General features: G+C 37.9%; 2 protein-coding genes across 2 annotated transcripts; one reads left to right on the forward strand and one right to left on the reverse strand.

The window, feature by feature from the left end:
• Positions 1-463: 463 nt before the first annotated feature.
• On the reverse strand, positions 464-9,166 carry LOC306776464 (ras-related protein Rab-11B-like). The gene is made up of 5 exons (XM_079267169.1): positions 9,031-9,166; positions 6,551-6,746; positions 6,263-6,456; positions 6,087-6,167; positions 464-1,105 (listed from the first exon to the last, which is right to left on the reverse strand). The coding sequence occupies exons 1-5, from the start codon at positions 9,068-9,070 to the stop codon at positions 960-962; spliced, it is 657 nt and encodes a 218-aa protein (XP_079123295.1). The 5' UTR covers positions 9,071-9,166; the 3' UTR covers positions 464-959.
• A 1,347-nt stretch (positions 9,167-10,513) lies between these two features.
• On the forward strand, positions 10,514-17,951 carry LOC306776252 (signal-transducing adaptor protein 1-like). Its single transcript, XM_079266879.1, has 13 exons — positions 10,514-10,650; positions 12,828-12,899; positions 12,987-13,106; positions 13,204-13,260; positions 13,394-13,518; positions 14,427-14,558; positions 14,830-14,899; positions 15,427-15,529; positions 15,703-15,777; positions 16,811-16,885; positions 17,032-17,082; positions 17,172-17,312; positions 17,431-17,951. The coding sequence occupies exons 1-13, from the start codon at positions 10,561-10,563 to the stop codon at positions 17,487-17,489; spliced, it is 1,170 nt and encodes a 389-aa protein (XP_079123005.1). The 5' UTR covers positions 10,514-10,560; the 3' UTR covers positions 17,490-17,951.
• The last annotated feature ends 239 nt before the right edge of the window (positions 17,952-18,190 follow it).

Genomic DNA, 18,190 nt, shown 5'->3' on the forward strand with positions numbered 1-18,190 from the left:
TTCTAAAACAGACTTTTTTATGATTATTTCCGACATTCTATACTTTGACTTTTATAACATTTATGACATACGGGTTGTTTTTTAATCACAAAGCTGCGGTTGATCAGCTTCTCCTGTCTGCGTGTCCAAGTGTCCATGAGCAAGACACTGAACCTCGAGCAGCTCCAACCCACCGCTCTAAACCTGCTTCGGATCGCTTAAATGCAGAGATCGAATTCCATGTATGTGGCGATTGCAATAAAGTTTTAGAACATGACTTCATATGATTTACTATACTGGACTTTTTTGTACTTTTTATGACAAAGTTTGAAAATAACATTTGAAGCTTCAGGTTGTAGTGAGACACAAATACTATATTGGGTAGTTGATAATTAACAAGTAACTTAATGTAGTATTCATTTCTTTTCAGTAAGAAAATCAAATCAACAGTTTACTTTTGTCAAGAATTTTATTGGAAATTTATACAGTTTTTAAATGTAAAGTAAAACAATGACAGCTTAAGCCAAATATTCTCCAATAAATACCTAAAGAGGACATTTTTGGCATGATAACTTATCTGATGACAGAATGAAGTTGGAGGAACCACGCTGTAAAACGCACAACACTGCTTCACCAGGCTGGAGTAACTGCCTGTAGTTTATTTACACAGCACCATCTAGTGGTGACCATTGAAATGTTTTCACAACCTTCCTGTACACCACAGAGTTTCAGTTCAATCAAACTTAGTTTCTCAGGCTTCATTCAGACAGAGACGACGGCCCCGTTCCTGCAGTGACTCCACGGACCGAGTGACATAAAGGCTTCTTAACGTTTTAATTCATGGCAAAACAAGAGAAGAGCACGAGTGAGTTCAAAGGTTCTGTAGAAAACAGAATTCTAGGAGCAACAGGAACAGAAAGTGCACAGGTGATGTGATGTCGAGGTGGATAGGTGGAGGTCGGGGGTCGTGGCGGTGAGCGTCACAGGCTCTGGCAGCACTGGAGCTTGTTGCCTTTCTGTCCGTCAGTGGTCGGGGGGACACTTATGTCCACCACGTTGTTGCCCGGAGACTCATCGTGAGCAGATCGGTCCGCTATCTGCTTCTGCGACACGATGCGGTAGATTTCTGCAGAGGGAAAGTCATGAAAAACACAGTGACGCTCTGGATTTCTTTAAACTCTTCATAAATACTTTAACCTGTGAGCTGAGGCACTGCTGGGCACATGCTCAGCTGTAGGAAAATAAAAACGTTGCAGTCCCACGCCAGTGTGCACGCAGTTTGGCAACAGAAGTACGGCGGAGTGCAAGAGTTGTCAAGCTATGCAAGAGCATTAACCACCGAAACATATGATGTAGGAAAACAAAGACTTGAACTCCGGGACCGTCTACATTCATTTCAAGACGGCTCAGGTTGTATTTATTGTACTACGAGCAACTACGGGCGCATTCGGCAGGAAGTCTCAATCTAGCACGGTCACTCATTCAACTGAAACACCTGTTGCTCTGAAACGATCGCGATCCTGTCTCAGAATTCAGTAGAACTCGAGTCTGCTGTTGGATTATCGACTGATAACTGAGCATGCAGAAACCAGACATTTAGATGCTGCTAATAGTTTTAATTTAATATTTAAAGCTTGCTAACCCGTCGGGACGGCTGGGGGCAAAACATCACTTCCGTTGCCAACATGCTCACGCATATTTGTGATGACGTCAGCTGTAAAAAGGTGTAAAAATGAAAATCATGTGGCATAAAAATTCATTTAAAAAAGTCATACAAATCCCATATCAATGTCATAAAAAGTCACATATAAAATGGATAAACACACAGCTTTATAACTGCAGCAAATTGTTGTTATTATCTAACCAGGTAAATGAATCTAGCCAAGACAGCAGCAATAGAATGTTTAGAAAATACACATAAACCTTTAAAATGTGTAAATAAAAAAACGTCCTACACTATGATTTTTTCGACATGCTATACTATGACTTTTTTCGACATACTATACGATGATTTTTTCGACATACTATACGATGATTTTTTTTCGGCATGCGATATTATGACTTTTTTGGACATACTATACTATTATTTTTTCGACACACTATACTATGATTTTTTTCGACATCCTATAGTATGATTTTTTCGACACAATATATACTATGATTTTTTTCGACATGCCATACAATGATTTTTTTCAGCATACTACACTATGATTTTTTCGGCATACTACACTATGATTTTTTCGACATGCTATACTATGACTTTTTTCGACATACTATTCCATGATTTTTTCGACATGCTATACTGTGACTTTTTCGACATGCTATACTGTGACTTTTTCAACATGCTATACTATGATTTTTTCGACATGCTATACGATGATTTTTTCGACATACTATATTATGACTTTTTTCGACATACTATACTATGACTTTTTTCGACATACTATACTATGACTTTTTTCGACATACTATACGATGATTTTTTTTCGGCATGCGATATTATGCCTTTTTTCGACATACTATTATTTTTTCGACATACTATACGATGATTTTTTTTCGGCATGCGATATTATGCCTTTTTTCGACATACTATTATTTTTTCGACATACTATACTATGATTTTTTCGACATGCTATACTGTGATTTTTTTCGACATACTACACTATGATTTTTTCGACATACTATATGATGATTTTTTCGACATACTATACTATTATTTTTTTCGACATCCTATAGTATGATTTTTTCGACATCCTATAGTATGATTTTTTCGACACAATATATACTATGATTTTTTTCGACATGCTATACTATGATTTTTTCGGCATACTACACTATGATTTTTTCGACATGCTATACTATGATTTTTTCGACATGCTATACTATGATTTTTTCGACATACTATAACTTTTTTTCGACATGCTATACTTTGATTTTTTTCGACATACTACACTATAATTTTTTCGACATACTATACTATGACTTTTCCGACATGCTATACTATGATTTTTTCGACATGCTATACTATGATTTTTTCGACATACTATACGATGACTTTTTTCGACATACTATATTATGACTTTTTTCGACATACTATATACTGTAACTTTTTTCGACATGCTATACTATGACTTTTTTCGACATACTATACGATGATTTTTTCGACATACTATACGGTGATTTTTTTTCGGCATGCGATATTATGACTTTTTTCGACATACTATACTATTCTTTTTTTCGACATCCTATAGTATGATTTTTTCGACACAATATATACTATTCTTTTTTTCGACATATTATACTATGATTTTTTTTCGGCATACTACACTATGATTTTTTTCGGCATACTACACTATGATTTTTTCGACATGCTATACTATGATTTTTTCGACATACTATACTATGCCTTTTTTCGACATGCTATACGATGATTTTTTCGACATACTATATTATGACTTTTTTCGACATACTATACTATTATTGTTTTCGACATCCTATAGTATGATTTTTTCGACACAATATATACTATGATTTTTTTCGACATGCTATACTATGATTTTTTTCGGCATACTACACTATGATTTTTTCGACATGCTATACTATGATTTTTTCGACATACTATACTATAACTTCTTTTCGACATGCTATACTGTGATTTGTTCGACATACTATACTATAACTTTTTTTCGACATGCTATACTATGATTCTTTCGACATACTATACTACAACTTTTTTTCGACACGCTATACTGTGATTTTTTTCGACATACTACACTATAATTTTTTCGACATACTATACTATGACTTTTCCGACATGCTATACTATGATTTTTTCGACATACTATACTATGATTTTTTCGACATGCTATACTATGATTTTTTCGACATACTATACGATGACTTTTTTCGACATGCTATACTATGACTTTTTTCGACATACTATACGATGATTTTTTCGACATCCTATAGTATGATTTTTTCGACACAATATATACTATGATTTTTTTCGACATGCTATACAATGATTTTTTTCAGCATACTACACTATGATTTTTTCGACATGCTATACTGTGATTTTTTTCGACATACTACACTATGATTTTTTCGACATACTATATGATTTTTTCGACATACTATACTATGACTTTTTTCGACATGCTATACGATGATTTTTTCGACATACTATATTATGACTTTTTTCGACATACTATACTATTATTTTTTTCGACATCCTATAGTATGATTTTTTCGACACAATATATACTATGATTTTTTTCGACATGCTATACTATGATTTTTTTCGGCATACTACACTATGATTTTTCCGACATGCTATACTATGATTTTTTCGACATACTATACTATGATTTTTTCGACATGCTATACTATGATTTTTTCGACATACTATACGATGACTTTTTTCGACATACTATATTATGACTTTTTTCGACATACTATACTGTAACTTTTTTCGACATGCTATACTATGACTTTTTTCGACATACTATACGATGATTTTTTCGACATACTATACGGTGATTTTTTTTCGGCATGCGATATTATGACTTTTTTCGACATACTATACTATTCTTTTTTTCGACATCCTATAGTATGATTTTTTCGACACAATATATACTATGATTTTTTTTCGGCATACTACACTATGATTTTTTTTCGGCATACTACACTATGATTTTTTCGACATGCTATACTATGATTTTTTCGACATACTATACTATGACTTTTTTCGACATGCTATACGATGATTTTTTCGACATACTATATTATGACTTTTTTCGACATACTATACTATTATTTTTTTCGACATCCTATAGTATGATTTTTTCGACACAATATATACTGTGATTTTTTTCGACATGCTATACTATGATTTTTTCGACATACTATACTATAACTTCTTTTCGACATGCTATACTGTGATTTTTTCGACATACTATACTATAACTTTTTTTCGACATGCTATACTATGATTCTTTCGACATACTATACTACAACTTTTTTTCGACACGCTATACTGTGATTTTTTTCGACATACTACACTATAATTTTTTCGACATACTATACTATGACTTTTCCGACATGCTATACTATGATTTTTTCGACATACTATACTATGATTTTTTCGACATGCTATACTATGATTTTTTCGACATACTATACGATGACTTTTTTCGACATACTATATTATGACTTTTTTCGACATGCTATACTATGACTTTTTTCGACATACTATACGATGATTTTTTCGACATACTATACGGTGATTTTTTTTCGGCATCCTATAGTATGATTTTTTCGACACAATATATACTATGATTTTTTTCGACATGCTATACTATGATTTTTTTTCGGCATACTACACTATGATTTTTTTTCGGCATACTACACTATGATTTTTTCGACATGCTATACTATGATTTTTTCGACATACTATACTATAACTTTTTTCCGACATGCTATACTGTGATTTTTTTCGACATACTACACTATAAAAAAATTAAAATCATGTGGCATAAAAATTCATTTAAAAAATGTTATATAAAATGTCATAAAAAGTCACATAAAATGGATAAACACAGCTTTATAACTGCAGCAAATTGTTATTATTGTTGTAAAATGTCAGATTTGGTTGTTTATTTACTGGATGGAATAGGTGTGAATAAAAGGTGCAAACAGACTGAGAGGGGAAGAAGATTAAAAAAAGAAAGGAGACAGAAATTCCTGAGAGAGATCTTGAAACACAACCGGGAACGTTAAGACCAAGTGGTCTGTTTAACGCTTTCAGACCTGGTGTGCTTAGAGGGATCTGGCTTTTGAATTTAAAACAATCACTAAATAATCATGATCTCAGCCCAAATGTTAACCATGCTTTCCACTGTACGTTTGCCTGGCAACCATGTTCAGTACGTTGCTCAATAAATTGCTGTATTTTTGTTGCCTTTCATTGTTGATGATGACCATCAACGACCACCACTTTGTAGCATCATTGGACCAAATATTTTATCCTATATTCCATTTTGATCAAAATGATGAGATCTTAAGAGTTACGTCTCATGAGCTACAGCAGCGAGTCTTGCTTTTCCTACCTGTTAAAATGTTCTTGAACGCCTCTTCTACATTCGTGGAGTCCAACGCTGACGTCTCAATAAATGAGATACTGTTCTTTTCTAATGTGGGAAGAGAAGAAAGATAAATATTGAGTATTTCACAGACTACGAGAGCGGATGTTCTTACTTCATCAGCACAGCGCTCGGTGGTTTACCTGCGAAGGCTCGAGCCTCGTCGGTGGGCACGGCCCTGAGGTGGCGGAGGTCGCTCTTGTTCCCGACCTGCATGATGACGATGTTGTTGTCGGCGTGGTCCCTCAGCTCCTTCAGCCAGCGCTCAATGTTCTCGTACGTCAGGTGCTTGGCGATGTCGTAAACCAGGAGAGCTCCAACTGCCCCCCGGTAATACCTGGTGAGAGCATAAAACAGAGAATACAGTAACTATACCATCTTTATTCCAGGGGAAGACTTGCATTAATATACACAGAGAGAAAATAACTCACGCTGAGGTGATTGCTCTGTAGCGTTCTTGTCCAGCTGTGTCCCAAATTTGAGCCTTGATCGTCTTGCCGTCCACCTGGATGCTGCGGGTGGCGAACTCCACCCCGATGGTGCTCTTGCTCTCCAGGTTGAACTCATTTCTTGTGAAACGGGACAGCAGGTTACTCTTCCCCACTCCGGAGTCTCCGATTAGCACGACTGGAAACAAAAAAGGTACAAAGACATTGAAACAGCAGCCCTGCAGTAATTTGACAAACTGTAAAATAATATGGAAGGAGTGTTTTTCACCTGGAAACAAAACAAATTGAAACTCTCATCGGGGTAACGGTACGAGGAAAGGCTCGATAACTGACGCGCCTCATGAACCTGCACGAATTGAAGCTCCTGCGGTGCACTGCAGTAGCTAACCAGCAGGTCTCTATTTAGGCAAAACTACAAAATGAAAGATTTAACTATGGATATGACAGAGACTAAAGCCTCATCACATGATCTGCGAGATAGAAGATGCATCACTCAGTTGGAGCTGTTGGGACTACAGAACCACTCGGTCCACACTCAGTTGTACGGTGGTGTTACGGAGTGAAGCTTCTCTCGCCTCATAAACAATCTTTGGCGGAGTACAGACAACAGAGAGCGGCACACAAACCCCACAACAACAACGACTTATTTTGGTCTTCATTTACGGTAAGTAGTGGCAGCTGATGAAGAAGAAGAAGAAAGGTGTTTGACAGGTTTGACGACATTTTACGCCACCCAGTTTAACCTCAAACAATAAACCTTGATTTATAAATGACGATGCACAAACAGACTAATGTGCCACCGGATAATTACAGACATCGATGATGACAGTTACACAAAATGCACTAAACAGCTATCATTAAAGGACGGCGCTACTGTCAGGTTATCATTCAGCCAATTGCAGGCAAAGAGAAAGTGCTGACCTGGTTTTACTGCTTTCCTTTCTGTGCGGAGAAATCACTCTCACACTTTGCCCTTCCTGCTCTTTGGGAAATCTGACTCCACAGTTTCTCAAGGCCTCTGTTCCAGTCATCAGTTTATCTAATCAGCTGCCACACTGGCCCGGGCCTCTTGTTCTCCTGTACTTTCATACTATACTTACTAGATAGATGTGATAAAGTGAACTCCTTAAGTATTAAAATCCCTACGTCTAACCTTCGGCCTATGATTTGGCGTATACTTGCACATGTAAACCACTCGCTCTCCTGTTAACTGCAGGACTTAACGTTACTAAAGCTTGCTTGTGAATCAGTCTTAGAGCAGCTTCTTCCAACACATTCGACCAGTTTCACTCAGTTAAGCGGCATCGTGTGACGTTGTTGTGGACAGAGTGCTTCAACATAACACAACAAGCCATTTCCTATTCAGACAAATGCCACTTCAGTTACTGAGGTCTGAAAAGGTCTGAAAACCAGAAAGAATCGTGCAATCAGTCGCTCGCATGCGCGCGTGTGTGTGTGTGTGTGCGTGTGTGTGAGCCTCGCTCTGTATGTCCACAGCTAATCTGGCATTCTGCGGCGGCAAACTCCATAATATTTTGGGGTTGACAGTTATGGCTGCATGCTCAAGGACCTCCAGTGGTTACGGTGACTCGTACTTTTTCGAACCACCTTTTTATGGTTTTATACTGCCAGTAACTGCCTGCTGACCCCTTCAATAACTACTTTTTACTGGCCCCCCCCCCCCCCGGCGGTAGAGGCCCTTAAAGATAACACAGCTGAGGACGGAGATCTGCACTCTTCCGAGTGCACCGTTCTGATTTAACTATCTATTTAGTTTGTATTTGTCTATGCAGATTCTGGTTTTATTTTTTGTATTACTATTAGTTTTAGTATTTTATGACATGCCATATCTTCTAATCCAGAGATGTCTTATAATTGAACGCATAACGTGTTTCATGTTAATAGATTTTATACATTTGTTTACACAAAAAGGAGGTCAACACATGTTATCAGGAAGCTAAACTCCAAGGTGTAAATTGTGACTCAGTCAGGTGAACATTATAATTACTTGGAGTGTAAATAAGCCCTTGGCCTTCAAACAAAGAGGAGTTTGGTAAATACACACCTGAAGCAGCTAACGGTGTCTAATTTAAAACCAAAGCCACAACAAGAGCTTCCTTTTCATTTGAAGTGAGTTTCCTCTGGTCCACCACAAAGGGAACTCCTTGTTTCCTTTCGCATTAATGCACCTGATCTTAGATTTCAGTAACTACGCCACTGTCGGTGCTTTAAAGGTGTAGTTGTACAGGTGAGGACATCTGATAACATCTAAATAACCACACCTTTAAAGCACCGACACGCGCCGTTTGGCTAGCTTACAGTTAGCTTAGCCGCTAACCATCAGCTGATATTAACGCTGACCACTGACGGTGTAACACGGTTAGCATGCATGCTAACCTCACGTTTCCTCGCTAATTAACACCAAAACCAGACTATCTACTAGCAGTTTGGGTTCCACTCACTTTTGAACAGGAAGTCATACTCGTCGTCTCTGTTCCCCATCGTTTGATAAGTAACGTTGATCACCTTTTTCTGAGATTGCGGTGATGACAGAAAAGATATCTCCCCTCCTGCTCCAAAACCAGCAGGGTGTGCTGTGCCAAGATGAAGAGAGCAGAGCCGTTTGGAGGGAGAGTTGCGTTAAAGCCACACAGTCACGTGACTTGCCGGAGGGCAGCCCAGTAAGTTGAAGCGACATAGAGTAGAGATGAAACGATTAAATCAAGTTTAATTATAGGGCACATCTGACACAACATGCGCAGACTTCATGTAATAATAATAATAATAATAATAATAATAATAATAATAATAATAATAATAATAATAATAATAATAATAATAACAATAATAATAATAATAATAATCATCATAATAATAAAATAGTAATAAAAACAATTATTTAAAAAAATTCAATAATAATAATAAAGTTTTAAATGTTGATCTAGCTCTGTCAAAGCCTTGAATTCTGGCAGGAAACTGACATAAAACCCATACAAATCGATGGACTCACAACAAATAACACCAGATATTAATATTCATTACTTACCTTGCTGCTTACACCAACAGATCCCAGATCTGTCTTCGTACACATCACCTCTGCTGCTGCTATGGAGGAGCTCCACTGATGAGGAAGCGCATGAGTGCTGGAGATGGTTTACGTCCCCCGGTGACGAAAAGCAGATTGTGATAACATGCTGTTAAGGATGCTAGAATTAAATACAGGTGTAACAAGACAACATGTCACTAAAATAAACTAGACATTTAACTGAAGAGATTTTCATACGATCTTTTGATTACAACTTGTTCCAATTGGCTCTTCAGCTTCTTTCTTAAAAACACATCCCTGGTTCTCCATGAGCGATTACAAGTAATATGATGCTCATATATTTTATATTGATAAAACCACAACGAATTCATCCAGCAGAGGGAGCTACATATACATTTTTTTCCTTTTGAACTCTCACCTATTAGGTTAAGAATAAGTATGCAATATACTTACAGTACCAATACTCATGATGCAGAATGCCACTTTTAATTAAAAAAATAATAATAATAAAAAATAAAAAATAAAAAAATATATATATTAATAATTTGTGCATTAATATAGGTTAATGTTGGGAAAGGTGGAGTTCATTTTAACTACTTAATGTACAGCCGGGTACTTTGTTAATTATAATTAATTAAATTCACTTTCTGGTGAGTTTCATGCAGTATATAACCAGCTACAGTCAAATGTTCCCGCTTGATTAGGCACACAGCCAGGTGATTTCCATCCTTGTCAAACACGTCCACATACGTGCACAGCTGTCTCACCTGAGGATATTTCTAAAAAGCACCCGCCCACTTCACACGCATTGACCAATCAGCGGCGAGGACGCTGCGCACAGGTCCCCTCCTCACTTTCGTATACAAGAGCGATTTACCGCAACCAGGCAGAAGGTCTCAACCAAATCTGTGTGTAAGCTTTTTATGTATTGTGGACATCGACCATCATGATGGTAAAGCTAACACCGCGACAGAGGAGCCAGCTGCCCGCCTGTTACTATGAGGGTTACCTGGAGAAGAGGTCGTTCAGAGATAAGGTAGTGCATTACAGAACCGTTTGTTGTATTTTGTGCTAAATCTTTGAGAAACACTCCCGTCTGTTTGTGGAATAGACTGCAAAATAAAGCTTATTTTTATTAAGATGTTTGTATATTTAGGTAATCTGCGGTGGTGGAATAAATACAAGTAAAAGTACTGCATTCAAAACCGTACTGAAGTAAAAATATGTTAGTCTTATTGTCAAGATATGCTAACAATATCAAAGGTCAAAGTAAATAGTGTGCAGTAAAATGATCACTGTCAGGGATTTATATGACATATGATGTGTATGTTGCAATTCGCTGCTGTAGATGTTACCAAAAATACACATTTTTCCTCTTACCTGTGGTGCTATTTATCAATCAAGATAATCAACAGACCTTGTTGTAAGTAGTTTTATGAAACTGGAATATATATATATATGAACATACATATAGATTAAATAAAATTTGCCAGCTGCGGTAGTGATGTACACGTTAATTAGTAGAATATCTGAGTAATTCTTCCAGCGCATGGCTGTAGATGACTGCTTATGTTTGAAGTAGGTCTGTTGTTGTTGTTGTTAGTAACCCCCCCCCCCCCCCCCTCAAAAGTGACTGACTGGCATCTCAACAATGTGCAGATGATGCCAGGGTTCTTCACTCCTGTCAACTTTGACACGACCTGAATGTCAGAGCCTCTCAGCACCCGTTTGAGAACTAGACTCATCATGTGTATTCTGTGCGGAAGAGGAGCTCTACTCTACTTTCCATCAGTGTATAAATAAGGAGGAAGTATAACACTTAATACAGCGGTCTAGAAATACACTTAATGCACAGCAGCAGGGGAAATCAGTTGAAGTGTTTTTTTCTGTGGGCGGAGCCACCTGTCATCATGTCGTTTCTGTCTATAGGCCCCTTCACAGCAGCCACATGTCTTTACAGGGTAAACACATGTGTAATGAACAACATGAATTATGCCCCCTGGCCCATTGCTCTGGTATGGTGCATACACTAAATAATTACATTTGATCAATTACATTTACCCTGCTATGCCACGTGTAAATGGCTGTGGTGAAAGGGGCCCATTGTGAAACCCTTTGACTTGAGGTTTTCAGCAGATTGTAAACAGCACTCAGCGTCTCTCCAACTGGTCTGACTGCTATTCCGCTCATTGTGCCGTGAAGTTTAAGGTTAAGACGCCAACCTGCACAACAGGTTTTTGGAAATAATGAATCATGTGTTTGCTGTTCTGCCAAAGCCCTTACTGATAAGAGAACGCTGTGGAAACTATCCCAGCCCCAGATGAAAGTACGAATGTTCAGTTGCATCAGAGTCCCACTCAGTTATTTGAGTTCAGCACCAAACGGCGTTGGTGATCACAATCTCTGATTCATCCAAAACTCACAACTAATCAATCCGGTGACAGAGATTCCCTTCAGGTCCAAACGATCCAAACACCAAGCGTTGTTGATTAATGTCACACCTTGGTGTCTGTTCTAATGCTTGACTCATAAAGTCTGGGCTCAAGAATGACTGCAGCTGTTCTGTTTATTGAACAAACAAGCGTTTGCCTTCTTCTGCCTTTTTCTTTGCATTCTGTTGAACACAAATAATGATCAATAATTAAAGTAATTACAACACAATGCAAAGAAAAACCATGTAGAATATTGGAAAGAAGAAATTGAAAGCAGATTGGAGTGTTATCTAAAAAACAATGATTATGTGTTTGCAGAATATCTCACTGCTGTTGAATAGAAAGCAGAGACGGATCCAAACTAATGTACAAACCCGTTGACCACGAACTGGAAATCCAAATAGGAAAAAATCACGGCAATCAAAATGAAAACAGTGTTCACTGCTCCAACTGCTAAAACTTTAAATATATATATATATATATATATATATTTATTTATTTATTTATTTATATATATATGAATTTATTTATTTTTATATATATATATATATATATATATATGAATTTATTTATTTATATATATATATATGAATTTATTTATATATATATATATATATATATATATGAATTTATTTATTTTTATATATATATGAATTTATTTATTTATATATATATGAATTTATTTATTTATTTATATATGAATTTATTCATTTATTTATGTATATTTGATTGGTATGTTATCTTTCAGTCAGTATGTCTTTCTCTGTGTGTGCTTCTGCAGACATCTCGGAAACTGTGGACCTGCCTGTGTGGAAACGCGCTGTTCTTCTTCAATGAGATAAAAGACGCTGATGTAAGTTATCACAGAGATGTGTGTTCTTAACAGACAGAGATTTGGATGATTATTAATGAATCTTTGTGTCTTTGTGTGTTTCATCAGTACATCGACAAAGTGGATCTCAGGGGATTGCTGTCAATAACGGATGACAACAGCCAGGATCATAACTTGGATGCAGCCAGACTCAATCTCCAGTTGAAAGATGAAAATATCAGATTGACTGTGAGGGAATATGCAGGAAATATGTCAAATCATCCTCATTTCTTTTTTTGTTTTTCCTAATTTTCACAGTTTTTCTTCTCCTCCGTCGTGTCTGCAGGCTCCTAACACAGAAGCTCGTGAGCTGTGGAAGGGCTTCATCCGCTCTGTGGCCGAGGTCAGTGGAGCTTTACATTCAGCTCACTTTACAGGAGGAAGAAAGAGCAAATAAAGTGTTTTCATGATGTAAGTTTGGAACATCAGGACCTTATTTTCACTGATGAATTAAAGCAGAAACTGTCCCTGTACAGCTTTCAGTACCTGCGTCCCTCAACCTGCTCCCAGGCCAGATCCACATGCTGAAAGAGACAGTGGAAAAGGAAAAAGCAAAAATAAACACCAGCGCTCACAGCAGCCTCAAAGGAGACACGCCAGCGTGAGTACAAACAAAGACGTAAAAGTATTGACGCTCATTGCACAAGTGAAATACTGGTTATTACCTCTGCCAAAGAGGTCGTGTTATCGCTTTGGTTTGTTGGATTGTTTGTCTGATTCTTGTGGAAACGGCTGCTGCCGTGAAACAAAAATTCATATTTGAGAGGAGCATTTTGAAGCAAAGGTGTTTTAAGTATTTCAGTGTTTAATGAATCTATCTATCTTTGGTTTGCTTCCTCAATTGTGAAACTTTAACCACATGCAGAATAGATAATGGGCTACAGTTTGAGCGGAATCCAGGACAAAAACAGTGTTATGTATTGCCCTTAAAGCATGTTGGTAAAAACAAAAATTGATTACCTCTATTCAGCTTTGAGTCTTGTTTGTTTTTCATATGAAAATATATGATTTCTTTGATGATTTAGCCAAATTGTCCGACCCTGTCTAGAGGCAGTAGACACCTGCATCTGAGTCTTTGCATCTTTACAGTTGCGTTGCTTTACCAGCAGTTTACAAAGTGGACACAATTTTGCATATTGTTTTATTATGTGTTGTTGTTTTGCATTGTTGTCCAAGGAAAAATGTGCATCTTCATTTTTGGTGGTTTTGTTTTAGGTTTTCAGATAAACAGAAGGATTAAATGCTCTTTAATTGGTTCAGAATTGTCTCTAAAATCATCCAAAATTTATTTATGTAAAATAAATGCAGCATTATGAGGCTTCAATCAAGGCCATAATGTTTTTAATTCAACGAGGTTTTGGCTGATGATGTGGATTTTAATTCACACTTTCTCCTATTTACAAACTCTGTGTGTGGGGCCTCGATGTGTCACTAGTAAAATCAGTTTTATGTGCGTTATGTTCTTTATTATTTGTCTCACGTCTTCTGTGTTTTCTGGCGTCTCTGCAGTTGTTTCCATCGCGTGACCCGTCTGGAGGCAGCGCTGGTGCTGGAGAGAGAGGCCGAGAGAGGAAACCTGCTGCTGAGACCCGGGAGCACCGAAAACACCTTCGCTGTCACCACCAGACAGGACATTGAAGGGTACACACACACACACACGCACACACACACATACTCAAGGCATAAACACACACTCTACCACACAGATCTGTTACATAGGTGTACATATTACAAAAACTGCATCATCACTTAATGGAGTATGGTGCTGTTAGAAGAAAATATAACGGTAAAATGACACTGAACCTGACTTATCTTTGCACACGTGTTGTTCTAGCATGTGATGACTGTTTGTAATCTGTTTGTCTGTTTATTTCATTTGTTTTAATTGACTCCCTCTCTCTTTCTCCATCAGCTCTAAAATCAGCCACTACCGCGTGAATCCTATACACGAAGGGGGCTTCGTCATTGATGTGGACGTTCCTGTAAGTATAAAAGTATTTTTATTTGATATGGACATCACAGTAGCATTAGAATTGTAACATACATTTATGCACAAAGCCCAGATGCACTGTGTTAAGTGTTTGAAGTGAAATGCTAATTTACAACACCTGTCCACAGGAGGCTTTTTGCCAAATTGCACGGATATAACTTCATTTGCAAAAAGCAGAGACGGAGGAGTCACAAAATGTTATTTCAATAAAAGGTCAACATAGACCATTTTGTTACAATTTTGTTGTGGCGGTGGGGCATGAACATTTTTCTTCCTCCAAAGTGGGGCGCGACAGAAAAAGTTTGAGAACCACTGAATTAAGGCATGCGTGTGTGTGTGTGTGTGTGTGTGTGTGTGTGTGTGTGTGTGTGTGTGTGTGGACCAAGTTCCAGATTCCTTCTCATTACTAATGACACATGATCAGTAATTTAACTCAGTTTTAATGTCACAACCTGTTTCATATCCCTGCAAGTATTTAATTGTTCCTGAGATGTTAAAGAAAAGTCGTTCTCCGTGCAGGTCCCGTGTGCCACGCTACACGACGTCATCAACTATATCGTGGAAAATACTGACGGAGTTCTGACTCCTCTCATCACTGAGGAACTCTATGAGAAAAACATCTGTACGTACTAAAAAACATCTTACTTTTATCTTTCACCCTATTTATTCTTCTGTTTTTGCCTTCCTTTTGCTCCCTCACTTTGAATTTAAGGTGACCCTTTAAGCTGTGTAATTATTATTCCACATACATTTACCCATTTACGTATGCACGACTAATTCTTTTTTTTTTATCAGCTTTTATTCTTAAAGATCATGAAAACGGAGAAATGAGCGTTCAGCAGGCCCCGCCAAGTGTACCCACCAAAAAAGGTACTGTTTCCTTTCACACAAGAGCACACTAACATGAACAGCCACCACACTGTTTGCACTGTCTGCCACACCTGTTTGCTGAGGCCATTTCACGCAATCAGGTGTCTGGAAATTCCACCTTTACAACTAATCTTGGACTTTCTCCAACAAGTCACACTGACACAAACAATGACTTTGAGTTGATTCTTTTTTATTATGATATAAATCAATTTAACAACTAAAATGTTTAATATTTCAAACCTAACACATCAGTACTTTCTGGAAAATCCTAAGCGGTTGGTTTACTCTCTTTGTGTCGGGTGTAGCGATAACACTGATGTTTTGCTGTGGCGGTATGGTAGCTTGCCCACACCCACCCAATCGCTCATGGGTTGTTGCAGTTTAGAGCCTTTGTGCGGCAGGTATAAATTCCTCTCCAGAGTTTCGTTTTGCTTCGGACTTTTGTAACTCAAGTAAATACGAGTCTACAGCAGTGGTTTCCAACCTTTGTGACGCCTTAAAAACAATGCAACGCTTGCTTGACGCCCGTCTTCACACCTTGCATTTGTGTCCTGGTTGTTGAACCAAATAGTGGATTTGTTTTGGCTGGTTTTACTGAGTCCTTATCATCAAGGAGAGTGTTCTCAAATCTGGGTAATCAGTCATGTATAATTCCTAACATCATCATACGATAAGTTCTATAAGAACTTCATGGTGCCACTAGAGGAAAAGTCAGAAGACCACCGAAGGGAGTGGGATTCATCCTCTGAGGACCATGAATGTCTGTAAAGAATTTCATGGAAATCCATCCAACAGTCTGAACCGACCAAGAATGCCATCCCTATAACTAGCATGCAACAGTCTCCATGTTAACCTTTGTTATACTGAACATACCGGACTGTATATGTTCAATTTTAAACAATGCATACAACAAGCGTCTATTCTGCCTGCTGTAACTAGGGGCTCAGGTGATTTCCTTCAGTGCAAAGCCTATTGAGCACCTTGGCCATTATATCAGCCTTTAATAAATGTGATTACATGTCTTGTTTTGCAGACGCTCCAAGAATACCGACTCCTGAGCCTCCCCCTAAGCCACCGGCACAACAGCATTTTTATGCGAATGACGAGCGTGAGTACAACTCTGCTGCCACCAAAGCCCCATCAATCAATCCGCCGTCACTCCTCACATTTCTGTCTCGCAAGCATAAACAGGTGTGACTGCATTCCCCCCCCCCCCCCCCTTGCCACTGCTAACTAACATCTGTGTTCAAACAGTGGTGGAGGAAGAAAAACAGACAGAGGATTCCTCAGCTGCTCCGCTGCCACGTAAGTCTCTCTGTCTTATATCATCACATATCGCAGACATTTTTAAATTTTCTTTTTTATGACCGTGAATCATTTTTGGTCTTCCACAGAACTGGAGAAAAACGCTCCAAAGAAAGCAATGATGCCTCCAGTTGCTGGTCCTGTTGCTGTTCCTCGCAGATCGATCCCCTCTAACTCCTCCGCAACCCCGGATCAGAGGAAAAGAGCCCCCACAGACACTCAGGGACAGAGTAGGTCCACACTGATGCTCCGAGTCACCTGGAGGCCTCAGCATTCATGTTCTTCTCTTACGTACCATTTCTATTTTAGTGCCAGTAACATCAACGCTTATTGTCTGATGTGCTCTAGTTTCTCTCGCAGCGATATCGGAGCTGAAACTCAAGTTGGCGCAAAAGGCCCAGTGTTGAGAGTGACCTCTCCTGGTGGGAACCCCTCCAAACATCTGTGAACATCTGCCAGGGACACGTTATCGTCACCGAGTTTCTCTTGTACATTTTGCACATTTACCACTGACAACAGTGTACATTTTGCCAATCCATTTTTCTACATCAGTGTTGTTTTTGTAATGCAATCAGCTGTTGAATTGTATTGTAAATATTTTTACACAGCTCATTTTTACACAGCATTTTCTGCCATTGTTTCGCATGAAAAATACAATAATCTCAAATTTCTTTCAACGAATCGATGCAGTTTTAGAATGAAGGAATACATAGAGTAGAGTTGGCTTAGGGTTCTTGTACCCATTGTATAAAAATATTTCACTTGTCAGTGAAGTAAAACTCTTGCTTCCTTCACATCAAATCAGAGACGTGAACAAGCAACTTGTAGTATGTGCTATGCAGCAGTTGGAAATACATTTTACGATGTTCTGTATTTTGTCTTTTTCCTGTTTTACAACTTATTTTTGTATAAATACAGTCAACATCTGTTTCTTAATTAGTTTTTATTACTTGTTGAAGCAGAAATCCAAGAACAAAGTGCTCTCGCTCCTTTATTACCTCAATGACTGGATGCATCATAGCGGAACAATTAAAACTATTTACAATAAATTGTGACACTGTGTCAACATGTTACAATAAATTGTGACACTGTGTCAACATGTGACAAT

The sequence above is a fragment of the Melanostigma gelatinosum genome (assembly GCF_949748355.1).
Source record: "Melanostigma gelatinosum genome assembly, chromosome: 4".
Lineage (NCBI taxonomy): Eukaryota > Metazoa > Chordata > Actinopteri > Perciformes > Zoarcidae > Melanostigma > Melanostigma gelatinosum.